Here is a 16,443-nt window from a genome sequence, read left to right as displayed (position 1 = left end):
AGCTGGTGTACCCTGAGGTCCGCGTCCCCCACGTCCCCAAGGTCACTGCACGGAACCCGCGTTTCACCCGGGCCTCCGCCCAACCCTCCCGCTGACGCCGGTCTGACCCCACGTCCCAGAGGCCTCCTCCTGGTACCCAGGCCGCCAGGTCCAAGGACGCCCGGCCGCCGCCGGCCAGAGCAGCAGCACTCCTGCCTCGGGGCCGAAGGAGGCGGAGGGGTTCGAGGGTCCCCTTCTGTCCTGTCTCACGGGCTCACCCCTACCTCCCTGTCCAGTCTTCTATCTAAAAAAGCCCTGTCAGAGGCCCCCCACTGAGGGGACCCCCAGGGGAGCCAGAGGGTAAAGAGCAGGTTGCGGGGAGCAGTCCTCTGAAGGTGGGGCAGAGGCCCTGCTCCCACGGGGTAGGACGGAGTGCACCGGGCGGTGTCAGAGGGGCGTCGCCAGGGCGCTGCTGCCCCCCGGTGGTGCAGCCTCCGGCCAGAGCCCAGCGCAGGTGCCGCCCTGTCTGCTCCAGAGGGCACCGCGGGGCTCTCGGGCCCCTTCCCTGTCCCCAAATCCTCGATCATGAGAGCTGGTAAAACAGACGGACTTAAATTCCTGAATGTTCTAGCTTCTGAAAGACTAACAGGCGTACACGGGGAGGGGCTCTGCTGTCCCCATGGTCCTGAACTGCCCGCCGTAGGGCTCTTGCCTTCCTGGGTCCCTGTGCAGGGCGGCACGTGCCCTCCTTGCTTTCAGAGGATGGACACAGGTGCCCCCTCGGTGGGCATATGGGGGGCTGCTGCCATCTTCCTGCAGTGGGGGAAGAGGCAAGGGGGGCAGACAGAGACAGAGCCAAAGGGGACAGATGGGGATAGACAGGAACAGAGGGGACAGGGGAACAGAAGGGATGGGGGGCGGGGGAAAGGGGACAGAAGGGGACAGAGGGGACAGGGGAGAAGCGGGAAGGGACAGAGGCGGCAGGGGGACAGACAGGGACAGAGGGGGTGGGGGACAGAGGGGGCGGGGGACACGGAGGCAGGCCCTGGGTGTTGAAAGCAGGTCAGGCCTCTTCCCGCTCACATACAGGTACAGGGTGGCCTGGCGGGAACGCTCCCGGGCGCCCCAGCCCGTGGCGACCTCACCCCCGGAGCCCTCCCGGCAGCCCCGGCGCGGCCTTACCTCACACTTGCCCCGGAGGCCGGTCTCCTGCAGCCGAGACCAGATGCTCTGGATCCGGCCCGCGTGCTCGGGGTGGCTGTTAGTGCTCCCGCAGGTGCACTGGTGCTTCAGCATCAGCGTGTCATACACGAGGCCTGCAGAAGGCGGCCAGGTTGGCGGCGGGGCCCTCGGGGTCCCTGGCCGTGGGCACGCCGCCCTCCACCCACCCAGAGCCGCCCAGCGAGACACACCGCCATGCCCCCGGGGAGCCACAGGGCCAAGGTAGCTTCCGTCCCTTAGGACGGTTTGTCTGGAAAATCCAAGCTCGCTGGAGGCCGAGCACAGTTCAGAGAAATGGGAGCACGTGCCCAGGGCTCCCCGGGTGGGGGAGGGGGAGCAAGTCAGGAAGGACGGAAAAGATGGCCCAGCCAGCTCCCAGCCTGAGCCATGGGACACGCGTGGTCCAGGACGGCGCTGTCTCCCCAGGGAAGACACTGTAGGCCCCACGTCCACGTCCCTCTTGTCAGTGAGCAGCCTATCGCGCGGTTCCAAGGAATGTCCGAGGCTCATGGGGCTCAGAAGAAAGGTAAGGTGTGGCTCCCACCCTCGGGACCTTCCGGAGCGGCTGGGACATGTGTGTGATCACACATACAAACAGGCAGACACGTGTGTCAGAATTAACACAGAGCACATGTCACCAACTGCCCGGTCTGCGGCGTCTTGGGGACGCAGCTGAAATCACGGTGCCGGCCAGTGCCCAGGGAGCCGAGGGGACGGGGTCACCCTCGGGGAGGGATGCTCAGCTGGCCCCCAGCAGCAGCCCAGGCTCTGGGGCACATGGGATGGGGACACTCCCAGGCCAGGGACTGATGTCATGGCCAGGAAGAGGCTGTGCAGGTGGACGTAACCTGTGCATCTGGAGACTAGGCTGGAGAAAGGGGAAGGGCAGGGGCGTGCCAAGCACACCCCTGACACCTCCCTCTAGGACGCAGCCCTGCTCCATGCTCCTCCTAGGGTGGCTGGGGAAGGTCTGGGCCCATGTGACGTCTGCCAGGAGGGGTGGCCGCTGTCCCTGTCGCAGCACGGTCTGTAGTCACCCCATACTCGGTCTCCTGGGGTCACGGCAACGGGAAGGTGAGGCTGGGTGAGTGGCCCCGCTGGGCCGGCAGGGGGCTGGGAAGGGCACGTGAGGCTAAGGCCCGCTCCCGCAGGCAGAGAAAGGTGGGGACCCAGCGAAGAGCCGAGCTGTCAGAGCCACAGCTACTACTTCTGCGCTCCTGATGCTGGAGAACAGACGGCGCCACCAGACCCAGGGGCACGGGGCTGCAGGGTGGGCCCGTTTCCACAGGGCCGAGCTGGACAGCTGGCCTCAGGACGTTCTAGTCCCCGGACTACCCCCAGCCTCCTGGGAGTCAGTCCCCTCGCGCTGGAGGGATTCCGGGCTATACCAGCAAGACTGCGTGGGGCGGGGCAGGACGTCCGGTAAAGCAGCAGCTGGTGAAGAGCGGGCCTCCAGGACCCAGCGTGATACTCACCACAAGTGTGCTAAAGCACGTGGACAAGTCGTGTACACGAGAGGGTGTGTAAAGCGTGTGGACAAGTCGTGTGTACACCAGAGGGTGTGTAAAGCACGTGGACAAGTGTGTACACGAGAGGGGGTATAAAGCACATGGACAAGTCATGTACACGAGAAGGTGTGTAAAGCACGTGGACCAATTGTGTGCACACAAGAGGGTGCGTAAAGTGCGTGGACAAGTCGTGTGTACACGAGAGGGTGCGTAAAGCACCTGGACACGTGTGTACACGAGAGGGGGCATAAAGCACACGGACACGTTGTGTGTACACGAGGGTGTGTAAAGCGTGTGGACAAGTCGTGTGTACACCAGAGGGTGTGTAAAGCACGTGGACAAGTGTGTACACGAGAGGGGGTATAAAGCACATGGACAAGTTATGTTCACACGAGGGTGTGTAAAGCGTGTGGACAAGTCGTGTGTACACAAGAGGGGGCGTAAAGTACGTGGACAAGTTGTGTGTACACAAGAGGGGGTGTAAAGTACATGGACAGTTATGTATACACGAGAGGGGGCGTTCAGGAGTTTGTAGCAGCATCATACACATGCATGAGTGTGCACGTGTGTGCATACACAGACCATGGTGTCCTCCTGATAAAACAGTTGGCTAATGTTTACTGATAACGTGGCTGGAACTTTCGAGGGGATACCATGTCACTCGCGCTTACACACGGGAACCTGGAGCCCAGGGACAAACTGCAAGTCTGCAGAGCGGCTGAGCCACGAGGGTGAGCTGGGTCCCCGTGCTCGGGGAGATGCCATGGCAGGTGTGACGATTAGCAAGAAGCGCGCGGTGACAGTCGAGTCCTGTCCCTGTAAATCTGTCCCCCAGCTGTGCAAATACATCTGGAGGATGTAAACCACCTCTCCAGGATGCCTACCTCTGGGGGGTGGGATTCCAGGCAACCGCCAATTTCTAGGTGTTTCTACCCCCCCCTTTTTTTTTTTTAACTTACAGGGAGTTTATTCCCATTTTATACATTTTAAAAAAGTAATAATGCAGACGAGCCCGCTGGCCAGGCCACTGCAGGGGCCCGCCTGGCTCCCACAGTGGGCACATTTCTGCTGTGGTTATGGGGACTGCGGTCTCTTCTAGGGACCTGCCCATCTTAGTCACCTGCTGACTCTATTTGTGACCCGCTGCAGTTCCCTGCTTTTCTTTCTGAAAAGCAATGGTTCAGCCTCTGGATAATTACTAATGAAATTTTCCTCTGAATACAGCAAGCATCCTGTCACCAGGAGAGCCGGGCACATTCAGGCGCTCCGCCTTCCGCTGTGCGGGGAGGCCGCTCCAGAGGACTGTGTGAAGCACGGAACAGCTCTGTGTTCAGAGAACGTGCTCTTCATTCGTCACCGGAAAGAGCCGTCCGCTGAGAAGGATGTAAAGAGCTGTCCTGGCTGCCCTCCGTCCTGGGCCGGGCGTGGCTGGGAGTGGGGACGCCCGGGGTACAGCCCGCCACCTGACGCCGAGCCTGGAGCCTCAGGCCCGGCCACGCAGGCCTCGTCTCTGCCTGCAGGGGGCGGTGCTGTTCAAGCAGTACAGCCCTACCTGAAGGGATGGGGCAGCCCCCAGCCAGAGAGCGAGGGCCAGGGGCTGGCTGAGCCGTCCTGACTGTACCCATGAGCCACCTGGGCCTCACCACCGAGGCCCCACCCGAAGGTTCGGTTCACAGAAGGGCTGCTGGGAACGGACAAGGTCACTGTCCCTGCTGACCACGGATGGAAGCTACCCAGCCCACCGGCCACGGTGGCTCGTGGGTGGGCGGCTTCCGGAGAAAACGGATTCTCTAGCCAAGGGGAGGTGGGCTTTGCACCCAGGACAGACCGCAGCATCACAGAAGGGGGCCGGGAGCCTCAGTGATCCACACACGTCCGGTCCCCCAGCCAGGGCTCCACCCAGGTCAGGGACGTCCCCTAACCCTCCGGACGGTGTGGCCCCCGGGCCTCCGTCTGCTCCAGCTGCCACCCAGTCACACGCGCCCTGAGCACGGTACCTGTGGTGAACCTCGGTTTGGCGGGGGGCTCCTGCACGGACATGGGGAAGGTGGCAGATGCCGGGGATGACTGCGCCCGGGACAGAGGCCGGTGGCCGCCGAAGGACACGGGGACGCCGGCCGCCTCCATGGACGCCTGGTAGTTCCTCAGCTGGTGGATCCGCTGCTGCTCCAGCAGGAGGGCTTGCTGGGGGGACAGCAGACACCGGCTCCATGTCACCCGCCCCTCCCACCCGAAGGGCTACACGATCTCTTTGCTGCACGGCTCCGGGCACCGGCATGCAGCACACGGTCCGGGCCTGGCTGGGGCAGCTGCCGGACGGGCAGCCTGGTGCCCGCGGAGACCCCGCCTGCAGGCAGCCCTCCTGGGTGAGCCCGCTGTGCTCTGCTTGGCCCAGGAGTCCCTGACGCACAGGGTGCACCACAGGGTGGAAACGCTACCTCTCCCGCTCGCCGCTGTTTGCTGCCCGGCCTCTTGCCGTCCCACAGGCCAGCCTGAGGGCCGCACGGCTCCCCTGAGGCAGAGATGTCCTGTTCAGGTTCCGGGTGCCCGGGGCTCAGCCGACCGGGTGTCAAGGGGCAGGGGCGGGCGGATGTGCCTCCCTGAGGACATGGGGCCCCAGATGGCCCCCACACTAGCTGCCTTCCAGCAAAAGTAACCAGAGCAAAGGGGAGGTAAATTATTTACTTTCACAAAAGCCTCTTTTTCACAAAAACCATGTTTCTGTTGAGTTGGCTTCGGTAGGAGCTGATAAAGTGGACCGAGAAGCCAGAGGCGGACGACCTCTGTGGGAGAGACGAGACAGGAGGGGCACGATCCATGCCGCTGCCCACAGCACCGCACCACGGACGGTGGGAGCCACCATATCTGGACACAGCTCCACCGCTCAAAGCTGGGATGGGATCCACTTTCTGGGCTCCCCTGACTCTCGGGTCCTTTAACGTTGGGCTTCCGGTTCTCTGGCCAGCGGCCCTAGTATTTTTGTGGGTGGGGAGGCTTTATTTTTCCACGATAAACCGGTAAATCTTTCATCATATTTGTGTATCAGTCTCTAGTGAGTTTGGTTATCGTGTGTCCATGCTTAGGACTACGTACCTGTGTCATACCGGTCTTCTCGATCTGTAAAGTTGGACACCACTGCCTCTTGGGCCCACAAAGGCCTTGACTACCTTTTTGATCAATTAAGAAATCAATCTTCCTTGGGGCGCCTGGGTGGCTCAGTCAGTTAAGGGCCCTATTCAGCTCAGATCATGATCTCACAGTTCATGAGTTCGAGGCCCGTGTCAGGCTCTGTGCTGACAGCTGGAGCTGCTTCTGAGTCTGTGTCTCTCTATCTCTCTATGCTCTTCCATGCTTGTGTGCGCGCGCGCTCTCTCTCTCTCTCTCAGAAATAAACATTAAGAAATTAAAAAAAAAAAAAAAAGAAACGAATCCGTCTCCCCCACTTCCAATGATTATGCTGAGTCCCACTAACACTTTGGAATTACGTTAACCTACGGTTCCCAGATCTGAAGGAAAATTATCCTGGGCCCCAGGGCTGGCACCTGGCTGGAATACAGGTGCACAAATGCCTACAGCGACCAAGGGCCAATATACGGAGGAGGTACAGCTAACGTAAGACAGACAGTAAATCGCACCTGCCTCCCGCACCAGCCGGGGGAGGGCGGGCACCTGCCTCCCGCACCAGCCGGGGGAGGCCGGGCAGGGCCCTGGCCGGGCAGGGATGGGAGGAAGCGGCCCGTCAGTGTCCCCGGGCGGCTGGCCGCAGGGCGCCGCCCCCTGGGGAAAGAGGGTCTGTCCTGTCCCTGCTGGCGGCCCGCCAGGGCGCCCACCTGTCTGAAGAGCAGCTCCTGCTCCGTGGGCTGGCGCTGGCCCGGCTCCGCCTCCCGTGGCGGCTCCGCCTCCTCGTCGTCGCTCGCGATGGGCTCCTGCTTCACCTGCACGCCAGCCAGCGCGCGCGCCTCCTTCTGCCCGGAGGGCCGGTCCAGGTAGGGCTCTTCCAGGAGGGCCTGGTGCTCGCGCAGCTCCTCCTCCGTCTCCTCGGGGTGGCTCTCGGGCTGCCGGGCCGGCTCGCTCTGTTTGGGGATAATCTGTAAGGCAGAGGTAAGGGATGAGGGGCACGGAGGCGACGGGACGGCACGGGGGCCTCTCAAGCTCCGTGTCTCAGAGCGGAGGGACGGACGACCCAGGGCGGCGCTGCCGGGCCCGAGCTGGAGCCAGCAGACGCTGCTCGTCCCCCCAGCGCCCGCGTGCCAAGCACAGAGACGGGGAGTGAAGGTCACAGGGGTCAAGCCAGGCACCGGGGGACTGGCGCTGTGGCTTTGAACATGACCATCTCCAAAGCCCCTGATGAGGCCCCTGTGGGACAACTGCGTGTGTGGGGAACGTTCTGTTTCCAGAAGGGAAGAGGTTTTCGAGGACGTCTAACACGCTTCAGCCCCTGCGTGTTTGTTCTCGAGCCCTGCTGCCCGCTTGCCTCATCACCCGCGCCACCACGTCGCCTGTCTGAGCGACAAAGGGTCACACTTGCGGGACGCCTGTGTGCGCGCGTCAGTGTTCCGTCTGCATGTCCCCAGGGCTCCGCCGTACCAGCAGGACGCGGGGCCCAGCCTGGGGACAGTGGGCCGTAGACCCGCACACGAAGGGTGCAGCCCCTTGGGCACTGGCCGTGCCTTCTGTAGGAAAATAGAGCTTAGCCGTGTGGGGACTTATTTTTTATGATTAGCCCTTATGTCGCTACAACAGGTGTTTTAAAGGAAGAAACAGTGGACGCTGGAGAGGCCGAGGAGAGGCCGGGGGGCCGGGGGCGCTGCCCTGTGGAGGGGCCCCCGCTCCGGGAGGAGGCCGTGCAGCAACAGGCCTGGCCGGGGCAGCCTTGCTCTGCGGAGAGGGCCGTGGGAGGGTGTGCGCCGGGTGGGGGCGGGGATGGGGGGCCCACGGTGGGGGGGGGGCGCCGTGCCTGCTCCCGAGGGGCCTCGCTCTGACAGAGCCCCAGCCTCTCCTCGGGGTGGACGCCGCGAGAGAAGTGACTGAGGGCGGGGGCCAGCCAGGGCTCTCCAGGGCTTCCCCTGAGGAATCCGAGTTGTGGCAAATCGAGAGTGCTGTCACACAGGAGGCGACAGAAATGTCCCAACCCAGTTTCTTCCAGTGTTTTTCTTTCAAATTTCACAATTTCATAAAAGTTTCAAGGACGAGAAGGAAGGCTGTGTGCCCCTCACAGAGATGCATGATGGTGGACGGAGACGCTGAGGCAGGGGCTGGCCTTCCCTTCTGCCCACAGGAGGGCTGGCTGGGCCGCAGGGGCCACCCCAGCGGACGCGCTCTGTGCCCGACCAAGGAATCACCGCCTTGGGAACTTGGGGATAAAATGAGTCTCGGCACACATACTCACGTGCCCTCAGGTGCGCCGCTAACGGGGACAATGGCCTCGGGGCTGACCAGTCACCTTGTAAAAGGGCCCTGGACGTGGAGGGGTTGCTCCCTCAGGAGGGACCCAGGCGGGGCGCGGGGAGGGCGCAGACGGTGCCGGCACCCCTTGGCGGGAGTGCCTGTCCCATCACCGTGGCGGCGGCTCATCGGCTGTTGGGGTGCGCGGGAGGCTTTCTCTGTGGGCAAGGTGCTGGCTGCCCGCTGAGCTCAGCCCACCTCCCGTGAGCCGCCTTCTCCTTCTTTCTGAGAAGGACGCTGGGACGGTTTAGGCTGAATGTGTAAAAGGCCCTGACGGTTCTGTTTAATGCCCTGTAGCGCCCTCTCCTTCCTCTTGTGGGTCAGCCTGGGAGTGTGGGTCCCCCTCTTCCTCCTCCAACTTCACCCTCCGGGGAGCTCCCTGAGGCCCATATGTCCACAGCCCTCAGAGGGCACAGTCAGAGGGTGAAGCTCGGACCCACCTCCTCCCAGGGCCGGGAGGCAGGGTGTCCAGGGATGGACCCGCCTGCTCCCGGGGAGGGGAGGGGGGTCCAGGGCTTCATCTCTGGTTTTCTCGCTTCCTTGGGAAATGGGGGCATCTGAGCAGAGACCTCCAGGCCCCACCTGAGGAGTTAAGACTTCCTGGCTTCACAAGAGACAGCCCGGCTCCACGAAGGATTCCTAGAGGCCGGAACGTGCGGCCCACTGTCCTGGGGAGCTCTGGGCAGGGACAGGGCCCACTGTCCTGGGGAGCTCTGGGCAGGGACAGGGCCCACTGTCCTGGTGAGCTCTGGGCAGGGACGGGGCACAGGCACCTGAGCTGCCACCAACTCCCTGGGGCGCAGTTCACACCCCAAGGTGCAGAGAGGCTCCCGAGGGCGGCCTCGGCCTCACAGGCTGCTGTGCAGAGGGAGTAGGGGAGGGACGTGACCACAGCTGCGGCCTCCCTGTGATGCAGGGGGCTTGTGCGACCAGCCTCCTTGGGCCACGGCCATGGACAGCGGCCTGTCACTGACTTCGAAATGCAGCTGTGGCGTCGCCGGCCGGGCCGTGGGCAGGCGGCGCAGTGGAGCCGGCTTCCAGGGTGAGTGCGCTGGCGGAACTTTCAGTGACATACAAACCAGCCACGTCCTGTGACACCCTCCAGGCCTCAGCAGCCCCTTCCCCCGACAGAGTGAGAAGAAATGCAGGTCCGTGTCTGGAGCAGGGCCCTCCCTGAAGCCAGACTGCACACAGGCCAGTCCTGAGAGACTATGCTGGCTGTGCTCCCAGCCGGACCACCCAGATCAACAACCCGGCTCTCAGGGTCACAGCCGAGAGGCGGAGGTGAATGGAATGTCACGGTGAGGCACACAGCCCGACCCACGGGGCCACGGGACTCAAGCCCTGACAGGAACGGCCTCCCCCAGCAAAGCCTGTCCTGCGGGGCCACAGGCGCAGGAGCGCTCCGTCCCCGGGGTGTGTGTGTGTGTGTGTGCCTGCCACACTTACCACGCCATCCACCAGACCCCCCTGAGGGCACATCCACACCCGAGGCTCCGCCACCCACTGGTGGCACACATTCTCCAGAAAGGTCCTCCACCAGGCGGACCTTTATGAGATACCACCGCACGAGGCACCTGACACTAACAACTGATGCCACCACAGCCAGAGAGCCCGGTGTTCATGCCAACCTCGGGCCAAAGCCGGTGAGCACAGCCGGCTCCTGGGGCCGTCTTTCCTGCTCTCAGAGGCTTCGTGGCCCAGTGATTTGGGGTCCGTGGCGGCCCAGTGGGACAGTTCTTGTGGCTGGGGACCCTGGGAAAACCGAAGCAGCTGTGCATGGCTGCTCTCCCGAAGCGGGGTTGGGGGGGGGCGTCAGTGAAGCGAATACACTCTGAGGCAGGGACTGAACGAGCCGCAGACCACACAGGAAACGGCTGTGACCCCTGACGCAGCCTGAGCAGGGCTGCGGGCCAGGAGGCCTCAGAGCTGCCGGGAGCTGGGCCCACGCACCCTCAGGTAAGGAGCCCCTTAGGGACATCATCCCCTAGATGAACGGCAGAAATACGGTGTCAGACGGCACCAGGTAACGTCATTGGCTCCTTAAGATCCCAGGAGAACGCTGTATAAACATTTCAATCAACTGTCGTTCATGCTCGTAATCAATCATGTAACAGAGTCTAGGGAGATTACCCAGTTTCTAAATCATTCTTTTCGAAACTATACCAGGAATGAATAGGTGTTTCCCGTCTTCCTCACACCTCCTACCCTGTCAGTCAGACAGTGACACGATAAAATTAAGAAGCCACAGTTGGCACTAGGGAGATGCTCATCAAGTGAGTTTTACACCTGGGAGCACAGACTGCCAGTCCCCGCCTCGCCCACAGGAAGCGCCTCTCCTGCGCAGGGGAGGGTGCTGGGGACCCCGTGCGCTCCGGGGTGGGCCTGCGTCGGGTGCTGGCCATTCAGGAGCAGGGTGCCGGAGCCGTCGCCGTGAGTGCGTCCCCATGGCCCCGCATGCAGGTGGCCATCGGCCGCCATCTTCAAGGAGCGCTGCTTGTTTCCCGGTTTTAAGGACCAGCAGCGCGGCACCAAACTCCCCTGCTGTTTCCTGCTCAAAACCAGCTTTGGGAGGGGCCTTCGGGGCAGGACGGCATGCAGACCCACGGGGGCTGCAGGGCGCAGGCTCCAGGGACAGGACTTGCCACGACACGTCCCCGGGGCTCCAGAAGGCGGGGACTCTGCGCCATGGATCTGCTTCCAGAGAAGGGGCCCTCAGGGCGGCCGCGACCCTGCCCGCCGCGCAGGCTCAGACCCACCTTGTTCATGTGCAGCTGCTGCTGGAACTGCTGCTTGTGCTTCTCCAGGAACTGCTGGTGCTGCTGCTGGATGACCAGGTGCTGCAGCGCAGGCGCGTTCTGCGGCAGCGGGGCCGACTGCGTGCGCCCCAGCGGGCGGTGCTGCCGCAGCTTGTGCACCGACGGTGACACACGCTCCGCGCCCACCAGCGCCTGCGCGTGCAGGGGCAGTGCGCCCAGGCCTGAAAGACACCGCCGGAGGTGACGCGGGGGCGGGCGAAGGGCTGGTGGGTCCCCCCCGCCCCGCTCCACCCTGGAGCCCAGGGCGCACGCTGCCGGGAGCCACCGGCCGGCACGGGCTTGGGTGACACAGCACCGTGCGGGGGGTTCCGGGTCACAGGCTCCAGAGTAGCTGGTCCGCCCGGGGCAGGCCAGGGCCCTAGAAGGGCTGGGTTTGGTCTGAGCAGCATCGCGGGCAGTCGGAGCGGCTCATGCCACGCAGACAACGGCTGGGGAGGTCCTGGTGGCCCGGCATGTTCTGGAAGGCCATGGAGATGGCTCTTCCCCTAAGTGACCCAGAAACCAGGTTGTAAGGGGGGAAAACATATCCTTAGGGACCAAATCCTTTAAAGGTCTCTATAAGCCCTGACCTTATTCAAAAAGGGAGCATTAACACCTGTCAAAATCCTGACAGTATGGTCAGAACCTTCCATGAATTTCTGCAAAGGCCCTGCCTACCTCCGTGCCCACCAGCTGCTTCCCCTGCACCCACACCTGGGCTGAGTGTTCAAGAATCTGGATGGATATGTGATCCTGTTTGAATCTGCATTCGAATCTTGTTCTAAAATGCACCCCTGCAGGGGGCACGCTGTGTGCCAAACCTCTTTCCTTCTGTAAGCATTCCATCCGCCTATACTTTCTCTTCTGCAAGTTGTGGGCTGAGGCAGTTGACTGTTTTCCTGGGCTTCTCTGGGCAAAGGTGTCTCACAAACCCTCCTCTGCTACCTGTGTGCTGCCCCAGCAGCCCGAGCTGGATGGACACTGACCCACAAGGCTCAGGCTACATGAACACGACGCGGGTCAGGGGCGTCTTCCTGGGAGGAAGAGCACCTGCCCGGCCCTCAGCAGCTGCCGCCTCCCTGGAAGCAGGGCCCCGGAACTGCTAGAGTTGCCCCCTGACAGGCGTGCGTGCCTGCCCATCTTCCCCCATGACCCCCGGGGGGCACTGCGGCCTTCGTGTCTCCCTTGTCCCTTCGTGGGTCGGGGATTCCAAAATTACCACCACAATTTTGCATGCATACAGAAAGAGCACACGCCAAGGAGAAGTTCAACCCTCGCAAAATCGTCCCTCATCATCTTTTCAAGATGTCAGCCAACTACAGTCCCCCTAAACGCCATCACCTTCCGTCCAGCTGTTTCCTGGGAGAAGTTATGTTAAATCCCATTATCTGCCTGGCTGCTAAGTTAAAGTTAGTAACTCAAAAGCTAGACTTATTCCCTCTCAAGTTTTCTAAAGAACTATGGAAAAAAAAAACCAAACCAACAAAAACCCATCATTCTAAGGTTTCCTGGAATTCACCCACTGCCGACGGAGGTGTCATGAGGATGCAAATTTGGAAGCCAGTCGTATGAAGCTGCATTTATTCAAAAGTGATGCAGTCACCGAGAAGGTCCCACCTCGGCAAACGCGGAGCTAAGACAGCTGATGCCCCTCAGGCCTCAGTGGGCACCGGAACCGCAGGGCTGCCCGGGTTAGCTGGGGGCCGCCCCAGGTTCCGCAGAGAAGCTCCTCTTGGCTCTGCAGAAGGAGACCGGCTTCCAGGGCTGACAAGGGGGCAGGAACACGTTGCTCAAATGGCCCCGTGTGAATGTGAGCCTTCACATGGGGTGCGTCCTGCCCCGACACAGACCGCTGTCCCCATGGATGGAAGGTGGGAGTACCCCGTTCTGGCCTGCCCCCACTCTCTCTCTCAGCCCACCTCACTCACCCCGAAATTCCCTATGGGCCCCCTGGGGCAGGGAACTCCAGTGCTGTCTCACTCGGGGACTGGTCGCATTACAGAAAACAGACTCCTAACCCGAGTGGCAAACCACCAGTGGCCGGGTGGTTTCCAATTCAGAACCTAAAGATGACCCCTCAGGTCATTAACAAGGGGTTTTGATGACAAATCCCTATTTGGTTTTTGGTATATATCGTAAAAGACATCAATGCATAAAAACACGCTACATTGAGATCAAATTCTGTCCTGGGTGACCCAGCTGCCTGCAGAGGCCCGCTGTGCCCAGCTGGGCACCGTGCAGGGACAGAGCCCGACTTGTGTTCTGGGCAGGGAGGACTGGGCTGCTGGGGGCTTCTTTCCCTGAGCACCTGACGCTTCGTTCTTCTGCCCATAGGACTGGCGGAAGTCCCTCGGGGCTCCGGGACACAACACCTGCCTCTGGGGTTGGTCCTGAGAGAAGACTCTGCTAGGGGTGCACACCTTCCTTCCCGTGGGGCCCGGCTGGGAGGGGGCTGTGTGAGTCAGCGGCCTGAAGTCCACGTGGGACCACCTAACGGTAATCGCACGATGGTGATGGCACTGGGAATCCCCAGCACGCGCTCAGCCATCCAGGGCTGGTGAGTTTGCAGACAAAGGCACCAACTCCACGCGCCCCAGCAGGTGTGGGGGTCGAAGGGGGAGGAAGGTGAAGAGTCAGGCGTTCCTGGCCTCCTGGACCCAGATCTGAGGTGCTGGCCTTGGTGCCGCAGGGCTCTGGTGAAGTAGGTGAATTCACATTGGGGGAGCGTGGCCTGCGTCCTTAGAAACTCATTTGGGACATGCCCAGTGAAACTCTCTAAGACCCTCCAAGTGACAGTACGCCAGGCAAGGCTGAGGCCTCAGCAGGGGCGTGCAGTCCTGGCTACACGCTGGCACAGCCGGGGCAATCCCACAAGAGCAATCCCGCGCAGCAGGGGCCCGCCTGGACCAGCTGGCTTCACTGGGGCTCTGGGGGCCTGGCCACGGCCGGGGACCGAGGGCCAGGTCCCAGGTGCAGCAGCCCCAGGCGCCTCCTGGGAGACCAGGAACGGAGGGGAGCGTGGCGTCACTGCTGCAGAGGCCAGCAGCTGCCCCCATGCTCAGGAGTGCAGCCACGGGCAGACGCTCAGTCCCCTCAGCCCATGGAGGCAGCCCTGGGGAGTGAGCCCGGGGCTAGAATGACCCCACATCCACCGGGTGCAACATATGCTCCCTCCACCTGCCCTTCTCCCCTGAGTGCCCACCTCAGGCCTCAGCAGTGATGGCACTTCTGCAGGAAGCCTTCCCTGATGCCCACTCTGCTGACGGCCGAGCGTCCAGCCGACTACGGAGGCCCAGCCCGGGAGACGCGGGGCGGGAAGCCGTGCCACTCCACAGGGGGCCGCCTGGACAACACGCACGTGGCCTTCCTGCCTCGAGACGATGGTTCCGCCTCCCCCGCTGCCTCGGGAGGCCACCCAGAGACCCGGCCTCTGGCAGCATGTGGGGGCATGGCTCTTCTCAGGAGAGCGCCCGGGGCAGCGGGAAGCCAGGAGGGGCTGCCACACGGAGGTGGGACACCCCACGGCCCCGCTCGGCCGTGGGAATGGCCCTGGCACCTGCACCTCGTCACCCTCTGGACCCGGGCTTCTGCCTGCACAGCGCTCGCGGGACACAGCTGTGCTGGCTCAGACGACCTGTGTGTCCATCTGCCACCGGCACTCCCGGAAAAGCAGGGCCGCTGGCGGGTGAGCCTGGGGGACTGTCCCTGGTCCTGCTCAGACACAGGCCTCCTCAGGAACCCCGAGTCTCCCTCGCTGCAGGCGCACTGACCGCTACGGGGGCCAGGAGAGAGGGGCGATGCCATGGAAGTGCAGGCCGTCCTCCGGCAGGGGAGGGGAGAGGAGGGGAGCGGGAGGGGAGCGAGAGCAAAGCGAGGCTGAGGAGAGCACATGGGAGGGGAGGGCCCACGTCTGGCAGGGGCAGGGACCAGGCCTTGGGGCAGCCAGCTTGTGGGCAGGGCCTCCTGGGGAACGGGCGGCCCCCTCTGGAGAGTGTGCCGCAGCTCTGTGCGCCGCACAGGAAGCAGAGGGCTCGCCCCTGTGCCCGCTGGCAGCCAGGCCGTGAGGGCCGGCACTGCCTGACAGGCTTTCCTGCGGGGACACAAACGTCCCACCCTCACGTGACCCGCCAGCCACCAGCCACACAGGCAGCCACTGTGTCCCATGTGGGACGGAGAAACCAGAAGTGTGCTTTGTTTCTGGGTCTTACTTTCACTTTAAACGTTAGCGGCCACTTGTGGCCAGTGCTCCTGCTCAGGAGGCACTGCTGTGGGCAGAGGGGGCTTCTCAGGCGCCGGGGGGCAGGGAACCCGGGCAGGAGGCATCTTCTCACGGGTGGAGCGTGATCCCACAGACACCCGAACCAGGGCCAAGTTCACGGGGAGGGGGTGGGGAAGGGGCCACAAGAACTGGGAAGGACCGACTGCGCAGACTGGGGGAGGTGAGGCAGACCGCAACGTTGAATGTTACAAACGGTAACACCAAAAGCGACCACCACAACCACACGCCCTACACCTGAAGGTCACATGATGTCCTGCCCTAACACACACCTCATCGAGCCCTTAAAAAAAGTCAGCGAGGCAGATCCTTGCATTATCCCTCTTTCACGTTCGGGGATACTGAGGCACGGCACAAGGGAAGACTTCCTGGGTCACTGAGCTGGGATGAAGTGGAGATGAGGGGGCCTGTGCCCTTGGCCACGGCCCTGCCTCCAGCACTCGCAGCGCATGTCCAGGAGCTGGGGGAGGAGGGGAGGGGGCGCTGCACCCTCGGGGCGGGAAGGGCAGGTGCTCACAGGTGCCCGATGAGGAGGCGTGCCCCAGCCAGTCTCACTGCCACAGGCAAGCCGCCTGCAGCTGCTGTCACAGGAAGGGCGACCAGACCACACACAAAGGGCAGAAGCAGCAATGTGGCCAACCACGAAGGAGTCAAGTTCAGTAAGTTTATCAGAGAGGTGAGGTTTACGCAAGACTGTCATTCAGGTCCTGTGGGAAAAGACTACTTCCCACAGTCAGTGGAGCAGCCAACTCTTGATCCCAGGGCTGTGAGTTCAAGCCCCATGCTGGGCATGGAGCCTACTAAAAAACAAAAAAGGGTACTTTGCAGGAAGCTCAGGGACGTGGCAGGAAGAATGCTCTTTAATGGTGGGTGACGAGCAGACAATCAGGGACCCGGGGTCACAAGGAGGATCAGGTGTAGGTTTACTGAAATGACACAGGACAGAAACTGAGGCATCCCGCACTGCTCAGGACCCTGACCCCAGACTCTGGGTGACACACAGACACAGGTGCAACTTCAGAAGGAACCTTCGAGCCCTTGTGCTCATGATTCACCACCTGAAAGGCGGGGACGTGCCGGGCAACGCTTCTGCTCCCCCTCCACTCTGAAGAGGGAGGTGACCCCAAATTCAAGCATCGGGGGAAGGAGACAGACAGACAGACACACAGGAGCAGCGGTGGAAGATGGAGCTCGCCATCCACGGGACACACCCCGA

The 16,443-nt window shown here is 62.4% G+C and overlaps 1 protein-coding gene across 7 annotated transcripts in view; it reads right to left on the bottom strand.

Moving 5' to 3' along the window:
• The window catches only part of HDAC4 (histone deacetylase 4), a 281,399-nt gene that overhangs the window by 43,323 nt on the left and 221,633 nt on the right, over positions 1–16,443 (bottom strand). For 6 of the 7 annotated variants that reach the window (XM_039228580.1, XM_039228574.1, XM_039228579.1 and 3 more), the window contains 4 exons: positions 10,913–11,133; positions 6,539–6,796; positions 4,706–4,892; positions 1,162–1,295 (listed from right to left, as the gene is read on the bottom strand). In XM_039228580.1, coding sequence (XP_039084511.1) covers positions 1,162–1,295; positions 4,706–4,892; positions 6,539–6,796; positions 10,913–11,133 — 800 coding nt within the window. The remainder of the gene's footprint in view (positions 1–1,161; positions 1,296–4,705; positions 4,893–6,538; positions 6,797–10,912; positions 11,134–16,443) is intronic. The other variant, XM_039228577.1, reaches the window with a different exon arrangement.

This window comes from Hyaena hyaena, unplaced genomic scaffold (assembly GCF_003009895.1).
Source record: "Hyaena hyaena isolate Hyena2069 unplaced genomic scaffold, ASM300989v1 scaffold_31, whole genome shotgun sequence".
Taxonomy (NCBI): Eukaryota; Metazoa; Chordata; class Mammalia; order Carnivora; family Hyaenidae; genus Hyaena; species Hyaena hyaena.
This window is presented reverse-complemented; position numbering and strand designations above follow the sequence as displayed.